This window comes from Punica granatum, chromosome 7 (genome assembly GCF_007655135.1).
Source record: "Punica granatum isolate Tunisia-2019 chromosome 7, ASM765513v2, whole genome shotgun sequence".
Taxonomy (NCBI): Eukaryota; Viridiplantae; Streptophyta; class Magnoliopsida; order Myrtales; family Lythraceae; genus Punica; species Punica granatum.
Window position 1 is genome coordinate 27,584,179 of NC_045133.1, and position 16,487 is coordinate 27,600,665.

The following is a 16,487-nucleotide window of genomic DNA, read 5'->3' on the forward strand; positions in this document are numbered from 1 at the left end:
GAGGCATCCGTGGAACCGACTTCGAGCTTACCATCACCAAATCTTCCGGAGGTAGGAGACAGAGTTTTCTATCCGGTAGTGTTTTCTTAACGCTGGTGCGGGTAAGCTGATCCATGCATCAACCTCGACTACATATATTATTTAGCCATATCATGCGATTGCTCTTCTTCGCAGGAAGAGGAGGACATGATGACTCGAGCAGAAGTTCTGAAGAGGAACCCCTTCAACTGAGATTGAAACATCGGTTTCCGAATGAACATCACACGCTGTTGGAGGATCTCCCCATATGTATAGTTCATCTCTTCTTGCCACCATATATTTGCAGATAGCGTATACATTTATCAATAGACAGACACGGTCATACAATATATTATGTCTTCAACAGTATATATAAGAAGCTCCATAGTGCAACCATCTTAAAATGACTGCGCTACACACAATCAATAAATTACTTTTTTTTGGGGTAAATAATAAATAAATTACTTCTCCTACCGAGAAAAAAAAAACTTCAATGTGTGATAACTTACATGGGCTTCTAATAAATTACTAATACATATAAGTAAATTCATATTCCCATAGAAAATACATATAAGTAAATTAACAAAAATTTTAAAGATAATTACACAAATTTCAAAAAAAATTACTTTATTTTTGAGTAAAGTGCTTGCATTTTGCTCGCACAGGTTAGCAACTTACTTGATAATATGGTGCAATCATTTTTTTTTTCCTATGAATATAAGATTGACTCTCTTTTATTCTTTTTTTTCCTTTTTTTTTTTTAAGATTGAAGATTTGGTATAAGGACGAGCCCTGCAGCATGGACCGTACAGGGTTTGCTGTGCTGCAATTTGGAACCCAATTACGGTCTTATCTATCTATCCATCGATACATGTCACCATAGCCGATTCATAGCAGTATTTAATGATGGCGATCCTGGTGGATCCACATTGATGGACTGGAAATTGTGATTGCTCTGGTCTCTTTCCATGAACTATATGTTCACCAAATGTTACATGACCAATAAATGAGTCTGCATGGATTTCATTTTATTTGGGATAAAGCGGCACTAAAACAACTAATGAGGAAACCAACGGGTGCATTTTTTTAAAGCTCGGTAGGACCAATTATCTGTGAATGGTCGATATTATCATGTGGATCAACCAAAAAATTTATGTGGCTGTGATTAACTTATGGTAACCCAGTCGTCAGTCACTTGGACATTGTCGTGTACATTACTAGCTAGTCATTCCATGAAAAGGGAAAGACGAAGGCCCCCGTGCAATAAAAATAGCTAGGCGAGCTTTTCTCTGGAGAAATGATACCGAAACTACAACTTTGACGTTTTAATGCTTTTCAAGTTTCGATGAAATTCACTCTTCAGTGATATATATTTTCAATTCATGGATAATCTCATTCAGAATTTCCGTGATAATAACTGCCAGTAAGAGTCAAATTTGCACTGCAAATTACGATAATTCAAATGTACATAGTAATATATAATTTTATGAGAAGTTGGGTATACGTAGTGGTACATACTCTCTTCTGAAATCCGAGGTTGATTTTCATAAATGAAACATTTTGTGTTCTTTCTACTATTTCCTTTCCCTTATCCCTTTCCTACCTCACAATAATACTCTGAGAAAGAACAAATTGATTAAATTTCTACCATTACGAACAATGGGAATTACTTGAGGGATATATCATATATATATATATATATATATATTTGTAATTTAATTAGTGTTTTATCACGGCACGTAGTGATGTAAGATCACCAAATTAAAGAATTGCTCATACTCATGTAGCATCCTTTGTATTTGAGAAAAGTTAATGTAATTTTCAGTGTATATCTAAATATTTGAAAGTAGGTCATGACCAATTCAGTTCGTGTCGATCAATTCATTAAGAGATAAAACTCTTCCAATCAAGAACTTTTTTTTTATTGACAAAACTTGAAATAGTAATGTTATGCATTATGATTAATTATCCTTAGGCCCTATAGCTGCTGGATTTTCCTTATTTGGGTCAATAATTGTCATATGGATATAGTAAATTTAAATGTGGGCCATTCACCGAAATGAACAAAATTTAAATGTGGGCCTACTGATTGTGTGTTTTGGATATTGGATATGAAGATTTATATATAAGATGGTCCATAATCAATTCATTCTTGAACCAGCCATTGCGTCTCTTCCATCTAATCTGTGGGCTAGCTCAGACTTAAAAGGTGGTTTCCGAATTCCCATTCCCAACTTAATTTCAGGGGCACAATAATTTCGCAATTGAAAAATTGCAACCAACCCCCCAAAACTTTGGGCCATATGCAATGTCCCCCGATGAAATTCCATTTTAATGGTTGTTAAGCCCCTAGTGGTTTTAATCTCTGTTCCATTTACCCCCCGTAGCTAGCTGGATATACCCATAGAATTCTGGCAAATTATACTGCCCTGAGGACCTTCATTACTACATACTATCTGAGAGCAACAAAAGCTACTATTTTCAGATATTGTATTTTTATATATCATGCAAATAGTAAACTTTGGTCCTCTTTCATTTAAAATTATTCCAATAACATCCTTATCATAATAACTAGTATATGGGTAGAGTCAAGAGCATGTTCGAAAATAAATTGCACAGAGGCCTCATGAAATCGCACTTCTTTGAAAACGGACACCAGAATTGAACCAAAGAAACATGTAAATGATCTGAAAAGTATAAGATATATTTTTCTTCCATATATTTCCATGTAATTTGCCAATTAATTAAAAAAATTTAAAGATATTAATTACTATGTAATTTCTCAACCAATTAAGTCGAAAACATCTCGGAATTTTCCCCAAAAAAATAATGCTTAATCAATATTAGTCTCCAAGGCTAATTAATTAAATTAGATAACATCTTAGTTAAGGCACAACAATTATTAAATGCACTCTGTTCTGTCGTCATATTTTGTGTTGCTATATACATGTGTATATGTTGAATAGAAAGGTATAGCTGAGGCTGCAAATACCCCTTGCAGTCATATCTTATTTATTGGTTCGCTAGGTTCCGTATCCGAAGCCCCATATACTGGAACACGGAAGATATGCGGAACATACATTTTTCCATCTGTTAAAAAGAAGCCAGCGGAACAACACGCGCGCGGTTTTTTTATCACGAGTGCGTATGGTATCGGATCGGTTTTGGTGGAGCTAGTAGTTTTCCTTAAGCCTTGTCAAGGTGCAATTTGCTCCACGGGTAAAGAGAGAAAAAGAAAGATGGAGGGGGTTGGGGTTGGGGTTGGGGTTAAATAATGCAAAATATCAAATGGGACGTTAGGTGGTACATATCTCTATATACCAAAAATAGTCGCCTATATATATAAATGAGAGGAGGAATTGGCTAAAGAAAGGTAAGTTGCAATTAAAAATTATGATTAAATTAAATGTGTGGTTTTGAGATAATGATTCTTCCTTTGGGTGGTGATTGGGCGAGGTTCATTGAGTCAGCAAACAGAAGAAAAAGTCCCATTTAATTAAGTGTTTGTCGATATTTGTGTGGAGTCATGGAATATACTTACCTATATCTCATCACACGTCCCGGTTCCCAGAAAATGACACCCAACATCAAATATCTCCCTGATTTATCGAGATATTAATGAGGTTTACTGCACCCTCCCGGTAACTGAAAAAGCTTTTACGGCATGCTCATTGAAAAAGAAAACCCTAGCTAGTTAATTCAGTTGAAATTTCTTATAATTTTCATTAGTCATCGCAATATATGATTTTAGAATTACTATTATGACTTATTTGATTTGCAAATGTGATTTTAAAATAATAATTTTAACATAATTCTACTCACAACAAAATAAAATAATTCATACAAAATAAAATAGTGGATCTCATTTATACCACTTTTTTTCACAACAAAACAAAATAACTCATACAAAGTCAAAGGGTGAGCCCATTTATACCAATCTTTTTTAAAATCAAAATCTAATTTTAAAATTCTACTTTGAAACTAAACGCAACATAAAAGTTACAATCAGTTAAACTAAATGATAGATGAAATCGGGGCGAGCTCTGGTATTATGACTTGCGAATACCCAAACTCTGAGTCAAAGATGAAGTCTTTTCAAAGTACTTCATGTGTGTATATATATAGCTAAAGAGAGATATATGTTGAAAATTATAAATATATATTGATGTAACTGTAAAAATTATAGTAGGAGGCCAGAAGGAGCTAGGCTTTTGTCTTCATGTGAGATCATGTTTAACGGCTAATTCATTCTCCCCGTACATGTCAATATTGGATGCGCCTATATAGAGAGCTTTAATTTTATATATACAATATATATTTGAAAATGACAAGGAGCGTTCTTACTTTATTGATTTGAACTTAATTTTTATTTAGGCAGCGACTTGCTCCGGATCAAATAACTGTTGTTTCGATAAGAATCATGATCAAGCGGTTCTTCCAAAGTGGTGTGTGTATGAATCGAAGTCGATCAATACTTCGTTTTAATATCTCTAATTTAATATTTATATTACAACCCTAATTTTTGTTGGGCATGCAAGAGTTGATAGTCACTTGATTACAGAGATCACATGAATGATACTGCTCAGCTTTTGATTATACCAAGGAAACCCACTGTTCTGATCTCATGCATGCACTTTGAGCACTAGTAGTGCTGACTATGTTAGCCCTTCACATACTTTATTATATCATCAAATACGCTGATGAATGGATGATGACAAGTCAATTAAGACTATATATAATAATTAATGGCCCTAACACACGCGCAAAAGCACACTTATATGATATAAAGTAAATATAAATTAAGACTGGACCAAATTAATTGTGCGAATAATATGTAAGTTCATGTTTGTTGATGGCCAATCATGGAGTGGTCACATCTAGTAAGGCTAATTAAATTAAACAGTAGAGAAGATTCTAATGTTATCGTAATTCATTCACCTGTAATTATATATTATTATATCTATGTATCACATTATTCCTTCACCAGAAAGGAAGAAACTGAAAGAGATTACTACTTTATGAATAAATTAAAAGCCTTTTGGCTTTTCGAATTTTGCCTTATCTCGTAAGATCATGAGGATGAGGTTTCATCAAACCTCGTTTGCTGTCGACTTCTCATTTGCAGCTGTTTTATTCCTAACTTATTTTATTACCAGAGATCATTAGCTAGCTAGAAACCTATACACACACACACACACAAATGAAAATATAGTAGACTGATTGAATGACACCAGATATAATTATTAAGCAGAAATTTCACAAAACAGATAACGCAAATCGATATATATCGTGATAAATAATTAAGTTGGACCAAACTAATGATATATTGCTAGAACTTTATTTATTCAGAGCAAGCAGGCTAGGGAGATCGGGGCTATAAGATGAGAAATTTCAGAACGATATACCAAAACTGCTATTGGAAAAATACTCAAAATTAAATAAAGGACAGCAAAAGTTATGTATTGGTATATGTCTTGATTCTATACATAATACATATACGAGCCTTTGGGTGCTGTACTCATATACGTATTATATAATATGATTGTCAAAATAAATATATAACTCTCATCCCCGATACTATTTATTTTTCTACAAAGGAGCCCCTTAATTAATTAGCATCCCCCTCTTTTAATCATCATATCTTTACATGAAACAAACCCATTAAATATGTAGAGTATAGAGTGTTTGCTTCCAGTTCCTCCTCCTATAAAGATATTGATCGATCATTTGGCCTCTCTGTTTGAACTGATATATTGATGTTCCGATCATCGAAGAAGCTCAAAGACCATGTAACTAATCATCGGAGATAAATCCACCGACTCTATTCTATTTCACTTCCTAACGCAAAATCTCAACCTGTCCCAGCTGAAACTTACCGATTCATGATGAACATATATCCAAATATCCACTGTAACCTGGCCTTGGTATAAATTGGAATTAATCGATAATTCACAACTTCTCAACTCCACTCTGCCCTCTCTATACCTTCTTAACGGGAAATCCTCTTTATACTAGCCAATCACTGTCTGACACGCAATATGTGATTCTATGTGTACCAGTTGAGCCCTGGGAGCTGATAAGGTGGCCGGAAGACGTTCTCTCCGATTGACCCCAGACCAGACTGGGGCTGCAATGAGGGACTAGCTGCCCCACCGGGAATCTGACCGAGTAGCGAGGAGATGGAGCCACTGTTATTCCCTTCTGTCGTTCTCTCCACAGTGCTGTCACTCCCGATATCCACACCAAACGATCGCTTCCCCAGGGATGGTTCGGCGACGATATCCTTCTCATCCCAGTAGAGCGACGGGAGCGTCCGCTTGAGGGGCAGGTTCTGCATTGTGCCAATACAGCCATTGCCACTGCCATTATTGGCCATCATGCTGTCGAAAGTGCTTTGGTGGTTCTCGAACACGGCACCAAACGGGGCTGTAACAGACCTCGGAAGGCTGTGAAACCTCAGACCCTGGGAGCCGCCAACTGTGAGAGAAGGATGCGGTATTGACTCGAGGATGTCATCCATGGAGGAATCATCCTTATCGTGATCGATTGGACGGTGCGAGTTGTTCTTCTTGTAGATTCGGCAAAGCACCCAATCATCAAGCTAAACAAAACACGCAATGCAAAATTGATGATCTTAAGAATAATTTAGATTCAGAGAGTGAAAAAGTTTGTACTTCTTGCACATCATCTTACCCTAAGGGAGTTTTTCTTGTTGCCCAAGTCACAGCCCGGAGGTTTATTGATGGCCTTGTTCTCGGCGAGCCGGTACTCATGCATGATCCAATTAGTCTTCATCCCCTTTGGTGGTTTCCCACCGTAGAACACGAGAGCTTTCTTGACTCCGACCTTCTGATTCCCATTGGAGGACAAGACCGGTTTATCGGTCCCCGTGGCCTTCCAGTACCCCGAGGTAGCTGCTCGGTTTGGCCTCGCTCCATTCGGGTACTTACGGTCCCTCGGACTGAAGAAGTACCACTCTTGCTCCCCGTAAGTAGCCTTAGCTGGAAAAAGGTTAAGGAATGAAACAATTGCCGGTTGTGTGATAATAAATGACGATTTATATACCTTCAAATGATTATCTCGTCCAAATATCAAAGTATTGATTACATAGCAATATCGATGATTGGTACCCGGAAGCTCCCAAGGATCAAACTTGTAGATATCGACTTCTGCGATGATCAAGACAGGCAGAGGGGACGAGGCGGCCTTCTTCTTTAGGTAGTGAACCACGAGCTCCTCATCGGTTGGATGGAACCGGAACCCAGGCGGGAGCTGGGGCTGCTGCGACGTGCCAGCTGACGAGTCGGTGCTCTCCATTTCGGAAGATCGAATCGAGTGATCACTTACGAGAGGCCTCACACATTAGAGTTCGAGGAGTCCCAGGAATCAAAATTGGAGCTTTTTGGGTGTTGGAAGGGGAAAAAAATGGTGGACAGAGTTTGGCTGCTGCTCTATTAAATGGGAATGACAGGGGAGGGGAGGGGGGGAGAGAGGAATGATTATCTACGACGCGGACCCACCGTAAGATCATCCGAAGATTAATCACGGCGTTCCACATTAGCGGGGCTTTGACGGGTCATCAGACAATTCTTAAGATCAAATTACGAGATTAGCCGTCTGCCTCAGTCCTAAACCCAAGCAGCACCCAACGTGGACGGGCCGGTTATGGCCGCGCCCGGCGCGCCGTCAGCTTGGGGTGGGACCCACGGTTTAGTTTCCCGGGCGTTAGTGCGCCGGGAGCAGGGCCACGGAGAGGCAATGGATGAGGGGTTTGAGTAATATGGTGCCGGGGGTGGGCCCACATGTTGACGTAAACTGGGGCAGGGGCCACTGGAGATCGACACATAGACGGAAAGGGGTCACGAGGGGTCGACACGTGGGGACTGTGGTGTGTGGGGACCAGCGGCCAACCAGAAAGGGTGATTTGTGTGGGTGGGGACACACCCTCACGATTAACGATGTCATGCTTTTGCTGTGCAATGCAAATAACGCCAAAATGTCAATGCTCGTCACCTCCACCACACCCCCACCCAAGTGGATTCCGAGACTTCTTGCTCACCTTATTAGAATTTTCTTAGACATGATCAAAGCTTGTATTCCCTTTTCATAAATGTGTACTCTTGCTTCCTCAAACGAAAGATATTATTGACGAAATAAACAAAGATTTGGAACTATTTCTATTGTTCAAAATTATCTTTTACTATGTCTTACTAATTTGAAAAGAATTGGACGAGATATGAAATGTTTTATTGGAATCAATTAGATTTGAACTTGATTGTTTATTTGCGGTTCTAACATATTCTCGTAATTAAAGTATCGCTTTAAATAACAAAGTTATTTTTGATTTAATGGATAAAAAGATTAAATTGATAGTAGACGTAAAGAGGAAACATGAGGAAAATAGGCGATCAATGTGCATACATTTGTTAGAATTCATTGCATACATCATATCACTATAAACATAAATGATTTTGAGATTTCAATGAGTAGAATAGTTATAAAGTTATTAAATTGGTATAAAAGGAATAACGATTTTATGCAATTTTATATATATTCTTCATTATTTTATCATGCAAGCTTAATAGGATATGTATTTAACAATCACGAACATAGTGAAAGACTAATTGGAAACATGATGAATGCTTTCCACGAAGATATAGAAAGATTGAGAAATCCTAACGTAGAAAATGAAAGTCAAGAAAATGGAATTTAGAAATCAAGATAATGAAAGCTTAGATAATGATATTGGTTTCAAGGAGACAATGACCATGAAGCATGAATGAAAATGAGTTATATATATATAATCAAACATTTAATGAATCATTTCAATGTAGATAGGTACGATCTTAATGAATGAATAAAATACGCCAAAGTATTGAGAGAACAAATAAATAATTTAGAAAGTTTATCAAAAATTTCAAAAATCTATCGAACACCACTATTGGAAGGGGGTCCAAAATTAAATACTTATAAAGAACAATTAAAGTAAGAGTTATTTTTCGTATTTACATTAATTGAAAATAAATAAGGGTTGGCGGCAATTTCTCTGTTAGTATAGTGGCCAAGATCACTTAGGTCCTATAGGCCCTTTTGGGTCTAATGTTCTTCAACGTCGACCAGCTTATACTTGGGTCACAGCAATAAGGTGATCATATATACTCTTTTGCACCTCATTTTTCTAATTTTAACTACCCGATGAAATTAAAAACAAAAAACAAAAAGAACAATTTGAGTCTTCCTTTGTAAATTTACTTTATATTTAAGACGTTGACCTACATCAGGATTAGCCATTGGCATTTCTTCTTTTTGTAGTTATGCAAGTCTAATATGCATAATAATATCAAGAATACTATTGCACCTTCCCCCACCGAAAAAAAAAACAGAAAGATAAAAGGACAGTTTGCCCAACCGATTTTTGTTTTATTATTTGTTAATGAGAAGCCAAATTAATTTTACTCCACTTTACTTCACTTTACTTTTTTTTTTCAATTCAATAACATAATTATTGTCTTTTTATTTTTTCTTCAATATAATAATAAATTTTTTCACATATTTTTTCTTAACTACCATTACAATTAATTTTTTAAAACTAAATTATCTCAACTATTTATTACTTCTTCACATTTCAATAATACAATCATTAATTTTTATTTTCTTCATCATTTTAATAATAAATTCTCACACATATTTTTTCTAACTATTATTATAACCACATTTAAATATATATATATATATATATATATATATATATTTGGAGTGGAGTGGAGTTTCAAACGCCACTTCTTCAAACGATGTCATTATGTCAATGAAAAAAAGAAAGGAGCGGGGGGGGGGGGGGGGGGGGGGGGGGGGGGGGGGGGGGGGGGGGGGGGGTGAACTATTAAAAAACTGCAAAACTTATAACCTCAAATGATTGATCTTTTGTCTTAAGTTATTTGGACATTCTCAACTCTACTTTCATACATATACACATGCTCGTGTACATAGGTGAACCTGTCATGCGAGAAGGAGCGATTGTGTCTATATAGGTTTTTGATCTTGATCGATGCCTAGCCATGCATGTAATTTATAAGTAGATCTCAATCGATTACCATTTCCAGCTAGCTCGTGTATTTTCATTCGATAAATGCATTGACATAAACTTTATATTCTTATTGACTTCAAAACTTCACTATTATTTCCAAAAGAAACTATATGCGTTATTGATAAAATGTCTCAAGTTCTATTTTAACAATCTTCGCATCAATATCATGAAGCAGGAATCGTTGCAATGCGGAGTCGGTTATCTTGTGAGAGAATCACAACCTCTATGGTGCTGATAAGTAAGGGGTTCTTACGTACTAGATCGGTTTAGACTGAATTGATAAATCTTTTCAAATCATATCATTGCTTAGAAACAATAGAAAATTGTGTGGAAGAATTTTTTCGATAAGAATAACTGTCGAGCATATGATTCTTAAGCAGAGACGGATCTAGAAATTTTATATAAGGAGGCAGAGTCTAAATAAATTTTGTATCGTAAAATTAAAGATGTGCAAAAGAGAATAATTTTATTGAAAAAAATAAACTCGACAATTTTCAATAAAAAATTCATAATTTTTTTCCGAATCCAGGGGCGACTGCCTGGCGCCCCCTAAATCCATTCCAATTCTTAAGTCGTTTTTACGTGGAAAATATCAAAAAACCAATTGATGGTCAACAAATCAATGTTATCTTGACAGGTGCCATTAATTAATTTGCGGTAAATGTATAGACCTTTTTGCAATCGAACCCCCAGCAAATGGAATGTGATAATTATCAAAGAATCAAAAGATAGGAGTGGGGGCTGGCTGATCCATACGTGGCTAGCATGAGGGCTCCACTAACAACCTAGGATATGGGCATAAAAGGCAAATCAGTGAGCCCTAGGGGCTGGAACCACGGGCCCACTGGGTCCCAGCGGTTGGTCCATTGTTGAACCGGTGGGTCCCACTCCCGTCATCTCGTGTAGGCCATTTTCTTTAATTTATTACCATTAGCATGCAATATGGGGACCCACATAATTGAAACAATCCCCCGCACCCTTAAAAAATAATCACATCTCCATATCACGACCCTAGTGGTCTTCATATAAAGCAAAAAAATTTCACTAAAACCACCCCAATGGCGTGGATTGATCATCTAATCAAGGTCTAATTCTTCATCATCTTTAATTAATTAATCACAACCACCCCGAATAGACCGATCTTATAATTGATGATCGATGGGAGCCTAATATATATGGGAATCATACCCATGACAAGACGCTATTGCATATGTCGACAGATATCATTCAAATATTTATTTCACGCTTTGGATCTGACTAATGGGATTAAATAGCACGATTCAAAATGTTAACTCATAGTTAAAGTGAATTTGAAAGTAAATATCGCTTGTCAAATGAAATATCTTGAAAGTTATGCTTTTTTTTATTATTCTTTCTATTCTAAAAATTACCAATCAATGAAAAACATGCATAGGACACGGCAGTTCAGAAAATGGGGTGATCATCGTAGTCGAAATTTGTAATTTGATGTGCATGGTCCATGCAATGCAAGCTTAAAAAATTGAACAGATGTATCTATACAATTAAACTACTAATATAATCTGTGACTCTATCTTCAGTGCAAGGATCGAATGACGTTGCCAGCAACGATGTGACAGTGAATAGCCAATGTTTTGGTTTTATGTTTAAGCCCTGTTATGTCAAGCATAGTCCTTCCGAGGTGGTCCATCTATACCATATTAATTATTTGTGGCAATGTTATTGCTAATCATTAAAGAAAAATAATTAAAATTAATATAAAAATTAATTTGTCACAGCTGATCTATTAGGACAAATTTTTTCAATGGCGGCCCCGTGTAATGGAAGATCTCCATGCACGTCCCTACACGAAATTGATCAAATTTCTTAGCTCTCATTACCTTTCTAATTTCGTGGATCCTGTATTGATATCATCCATAATTACTTGCACAAGCCGTCCCGGTTTACCCGAATATAATTAATTACTGCCTTATATAGAATACTTTCCATGCATGATCGTCCTCCAATAAGATCCTTCTAGATATACAAGATATCATCGTTATAAAGTGTGTCCCGATTTACTCAAAAATATTTCTCCTGATTAATGTTTTTGACAGGAGGACTTAACCGTGTCATTATCATGATCAACGGAAGGATCGAGTCTACCAAATTACATTTGTATACGGTCCACCAAAAAATTACATTGCATACATGCATGCATGCAGAGACTTGAGAGTAAATAATGGATGAAGACATTGATGACATACATTTGCGCATGTGGAACACATTAAAAAGACATCCATGAGAAGTATGTAGTTAATTCTTGAAAGCTAGCTGCCCATGAGATGAGGTCATATATGATATATGTCATATACAGATTTTTTTTATAATTTGTTTTCCCAATGACAAGAGAAACACATGATTTTAATATATATATATATATATATATATATAAAGAATAAAAATTTATATTAAGAGGTACAACCGTACAAGTAGTTCAACAGGCAATGGGAGAGGGCGTATTTACTTCTGGACTACGTCACCTTTGTCTATGTAATATATATAGCATGATATTTCCTGAAAGTTAAACACTTAGATTTTTTTTTTCATTTATTTGGTTAAATAAGGGACCGTTACACATATTTATACTACGTTGCCGAATTACGGTATCAATCCATTTCATCTCTCTCTACACCAGCGATCTTCTAATTAATCTCTCACTCGTGGTAAACCTAACTTCACCCTTTTCATCATTTCTCAAAAGGAACAAGCTCAAATTAAGCAATATAATGTGAACCATCGTCACACTTGATCGTTCTCGCTGTGGGATCTCTCGTGATCTTTAATGCTGGCCTCATGATATATGTAATATATCATCTTCCATATTGCACTGTGTATCATCAATTTGCACAAAAATCACATGGCACTGCTATAAATTTGCAGCCCAAATTATGCCATTACGTACCTTGCGATCAGCGGTACGGGAACACAGAGAAGATGGCTCATGTCATTTTGCTAGTATATGAACGAAAATGGCATGACAAAATCTTCCGCCGAAGGATAATATTTACAAAAAGAAACCCAATAGTACAAGATCTGATGTGCACATAGTCCATGGTTTTGTTTATTGTTAGAGATCATGAGCAGCTTTTTTTTGGCATTTTCTATGGCCGATAAGGTTAGGTCTTTCAAACACATTATGTTTCTCAATTGGGTATTGTAAAGTCACCCGATTTCCATTTTCCCCATTTTGCCGTTTTCTCATAAAAGGACTCCTCACATGTTGTGGCTGATGACGGTACCAACAAAGATTGTAAATATAATTGAAGAAAACGAAATAATCGACTTTATAAATATGATTATTGTATGAAGGAAAAAATATTTAAATAATAGTTTAATAGATGAGAGACAAGTCCTCCGAGATTTTGGTAAGAGGGCCGGCCTAATTCTTCTCACTTATTCATCTCCTCTCCCTCTTTAAGCTAATTAACGGATTAAGGCAAAGTCCTAATCGCATGATGGAGACTCTCTCCGTAGTCAGTTAGGAGGCATTTGTTATCTCCCCTTTTAATACGAAACCCTTAGTTTGCTCCAACTCACCTAATCACGCAACTGCATCGACCCCTCACATCTTTGAGGAGGCGTGATTTGTGACTGACTGCGTGACGCTGAACTCGAGATGCCTTCGGCTAGACGGCTTCCGGAGATACGTGTTTCTAATCGCTTGTTCGTGCTTCAGGACCATAATTAATAAATTCCAATCATAAACACGTTTGAACACGAAGAGAGAGAGAGACCTTCTAAGGGCACCATTCGTATCAAGCCGGGTCGTGTGTGCATGAATGATAAATAGCATGGTCATATGCATTTGCGTTGTTTAAAATGGATATAGCAAGGTCATGATGGTTGCAGCGGGTAATGACATAAAACGGGTTTACAAAAGAGTGGCCCATGGCATGTACTGATGGAATCCGGGGTTGATGGTTGAATGAGATACTGAAATCTTACTTCCGATATAATAACATAGGGCGCTATGCACGATAACGCCAATAAAGCCAGAATAATATAATGAGTTTCCGGCCATTAATTGGTTGATATATAATATCAGGGTCCTAATGTTCGATAGATCAACCAATGCACGCCCCTAGCTCTTATCACTACTAAAATACAAGCGATTAGTGAGGGACTTAGCAAGCTAATCCGCCATAAAATTTAACCAGCAGATTAGCAAGGGCTTATCCCTTGTTAATCCATAAAAATTTTAAAAAGAAATTTCATGTCAGCGAGGGATCGGCCCTTACCGGCGGATTAGTGAGGGAAACTTACTAAGGGATCAGATCCCTCGCTAATCCATAAAATCAAAAAATATCCACGTTAGTGAGGGATCTACCCTCGCTAATTAAAAAAAATTAAAATCCCTACCGGCGCCGTCCTCCCCGATCTCGATCGATCCGGTGATATATAGCACCGAGTATATATAAAAGGGTATATTCGATATATATATATGCATATACTATTTGTGTATTTTTTTTTCATTTTTAGTTACATTTATGTATATTTTAGAAATTTATTTGTTATAATTTTGTATGAAAAATCAAAACATATTTTATAACTAAGTTTGCTTATCCCATTAATTATATTGATATTATACCCAAATTACAATGCAATTATAGTAAGCTTAAATACTAAATGGAATATGACAATAGAATTTATATATAATAATGTATTTTTATTAAATAGTAATTTCATATATATAATAATAATTATGTATACTTATTAAAATTATTAAGGGATTTTGATGTATTTTACTAAAACCAAATTAATGAAACAATTTTGCAATTTTTTTGTGCACAAGAAAAAAATATCATTATTTTACTTTCAAATTTTCTAATGAGAATTCTAATTATAAATATTTGAGAATTAATTAAAAAATTAAACTTATGGTATTTTAGGGTCGTGGACTAGGTTTGTAACGGGAAATGTTTTTGGTATTTAGGGAAATAAAAATAAATGTAAAATTACAAGTAATATAAATATATATAAGTGTAATAGAATGTTAAGTGAAATTTGATTAGCTTAACGGTTAAGGAGATTGGTGTGAAACGGGTGAGCGGCGGACGTGTAAGGGCAGTGGGAGGTCTCAAGTTTGAGATTGGGTTTGCCCAGTCTCAGTCTTTTTTTTTATTTTTTTTTTAATTAGCGAGGGATGTAACCCTTCGCTAAGTTTGGCGAGGCTCGTTTTAGCAAGGGATACGGATCCCTTGCTAAACCTTCATTAGTGAGGGATTAGTGAGGGATCCCACCCTCGCTAATACCAGCATTTTTACTAGTGCATTGAGACGTACAATATCGTCAAAAGATACGTTAAATGTCACATCGATCATCATGTGAAAATCCGTCGGTATATCATATGAGAGAATATAGTTCTGAGTTCAAGGAAATGAAGGGCTTACTTAATAAGTTAAAAGAAAACCATGGGAGACGTCAGATGACATAATTTAAGGCACACGTGTGGAGAAACCTGTCCATAAAACCTCCCCATTTCTTCGCTTGCTTCACACCGTCCCCATCACACAAATCGGGGCCAGGAACCAAATCCTCGACCTTGCGTTCTCGACACGGACACCCATATGAGGGATATATGGAATGGCTCAAACCGCATTTTGTATGATCTGGCATCAAGATTGAGTAATTTTCCTATGATCCTAATTAGCTGTCATTCGGCTCATCTATCATTTAAATTATATCGTCCAAGAGCATTGGACGCATATGTAACATCAGGTTTTCCTTGGTTCAATCGGTCAATTATTTCATTAAAGAGTTTATCGAAATGATCTGCGTTGGGTCATCCTAACCTCGCAATCAGGACGTAGTAATCGAAAGCTGTCATTCATATTATACGGACAGGAGATAGGACAGTCTATGTCCGGTATCGAGCGAAGCAATACACCCGAAAAGATGGACTGCATGGTAACTTAATGAAAAGATCTTAATGAGGCCAAGGGAGATGGGCTTAGTGGCCACATCTTGCTTTGCCTTTATTCAGGAATGAAAGCAAAGTCAGAGATGATGAGAGGAGATTATGTTGCTTTCACTACACATTAACAAATCTCTTGCCTCTCCATGATGAACATATCCGGTGATAGTACTTGGATTAATGAAATCATCACCATTAAGTCAAAACAAATCTCACCCTAAATAAAGTAGCTTAGGGTTTATTCGTGTACACATCGTAGACAACATTGTCCCTTCTAAGCATAGGTCATGGCCCGGGTCGATGAGCCTTAGGGGGCAGTTTAATTAGCAGCTCGTGAATAATCTCGGGCTGCATAGTGTCATTGGTGTTTAGCTAAAAAAAATCGGCCTTGACAGTCTCGAATGCAAAATCCTATTGTACTTCTCGGGGCCCCTCAGCATGATTCGATCT

General features: G+C 36.5%; 1 protein-coding gene across 1 annotated transcript; it reads right to left on the reverse strand.

Annotated features, from left to right (window-relative positions):
- Positions 1–5,420: 5,420 nt before the first annotated feature.
- On the reverse strand, positions 5,421–7,456 carry LOC116215247 (NAC transcription factor 56). The gene is made up of 3 exons (XM_031550886.1): positions 7,149–7,456; positions 6,712–7,019; positions 5,421–6,619 (listed from the first exon to the last, which is right to left on the reverse strand). Exons 1-3 carry the CDS (start codon positions 7,333–7,335, stop codon positions 6,065–6,067), a joined length of 1,050 nt encoding a protein of 349 aa, XP_031406746.1. The 5' UTR covers positions 7,336–7,456; the 3' UTR covers positions 5,421–6,064.
- Between the last annotated feature and the right edge of the window lie 9,031 nt (positions 7,457–16,487).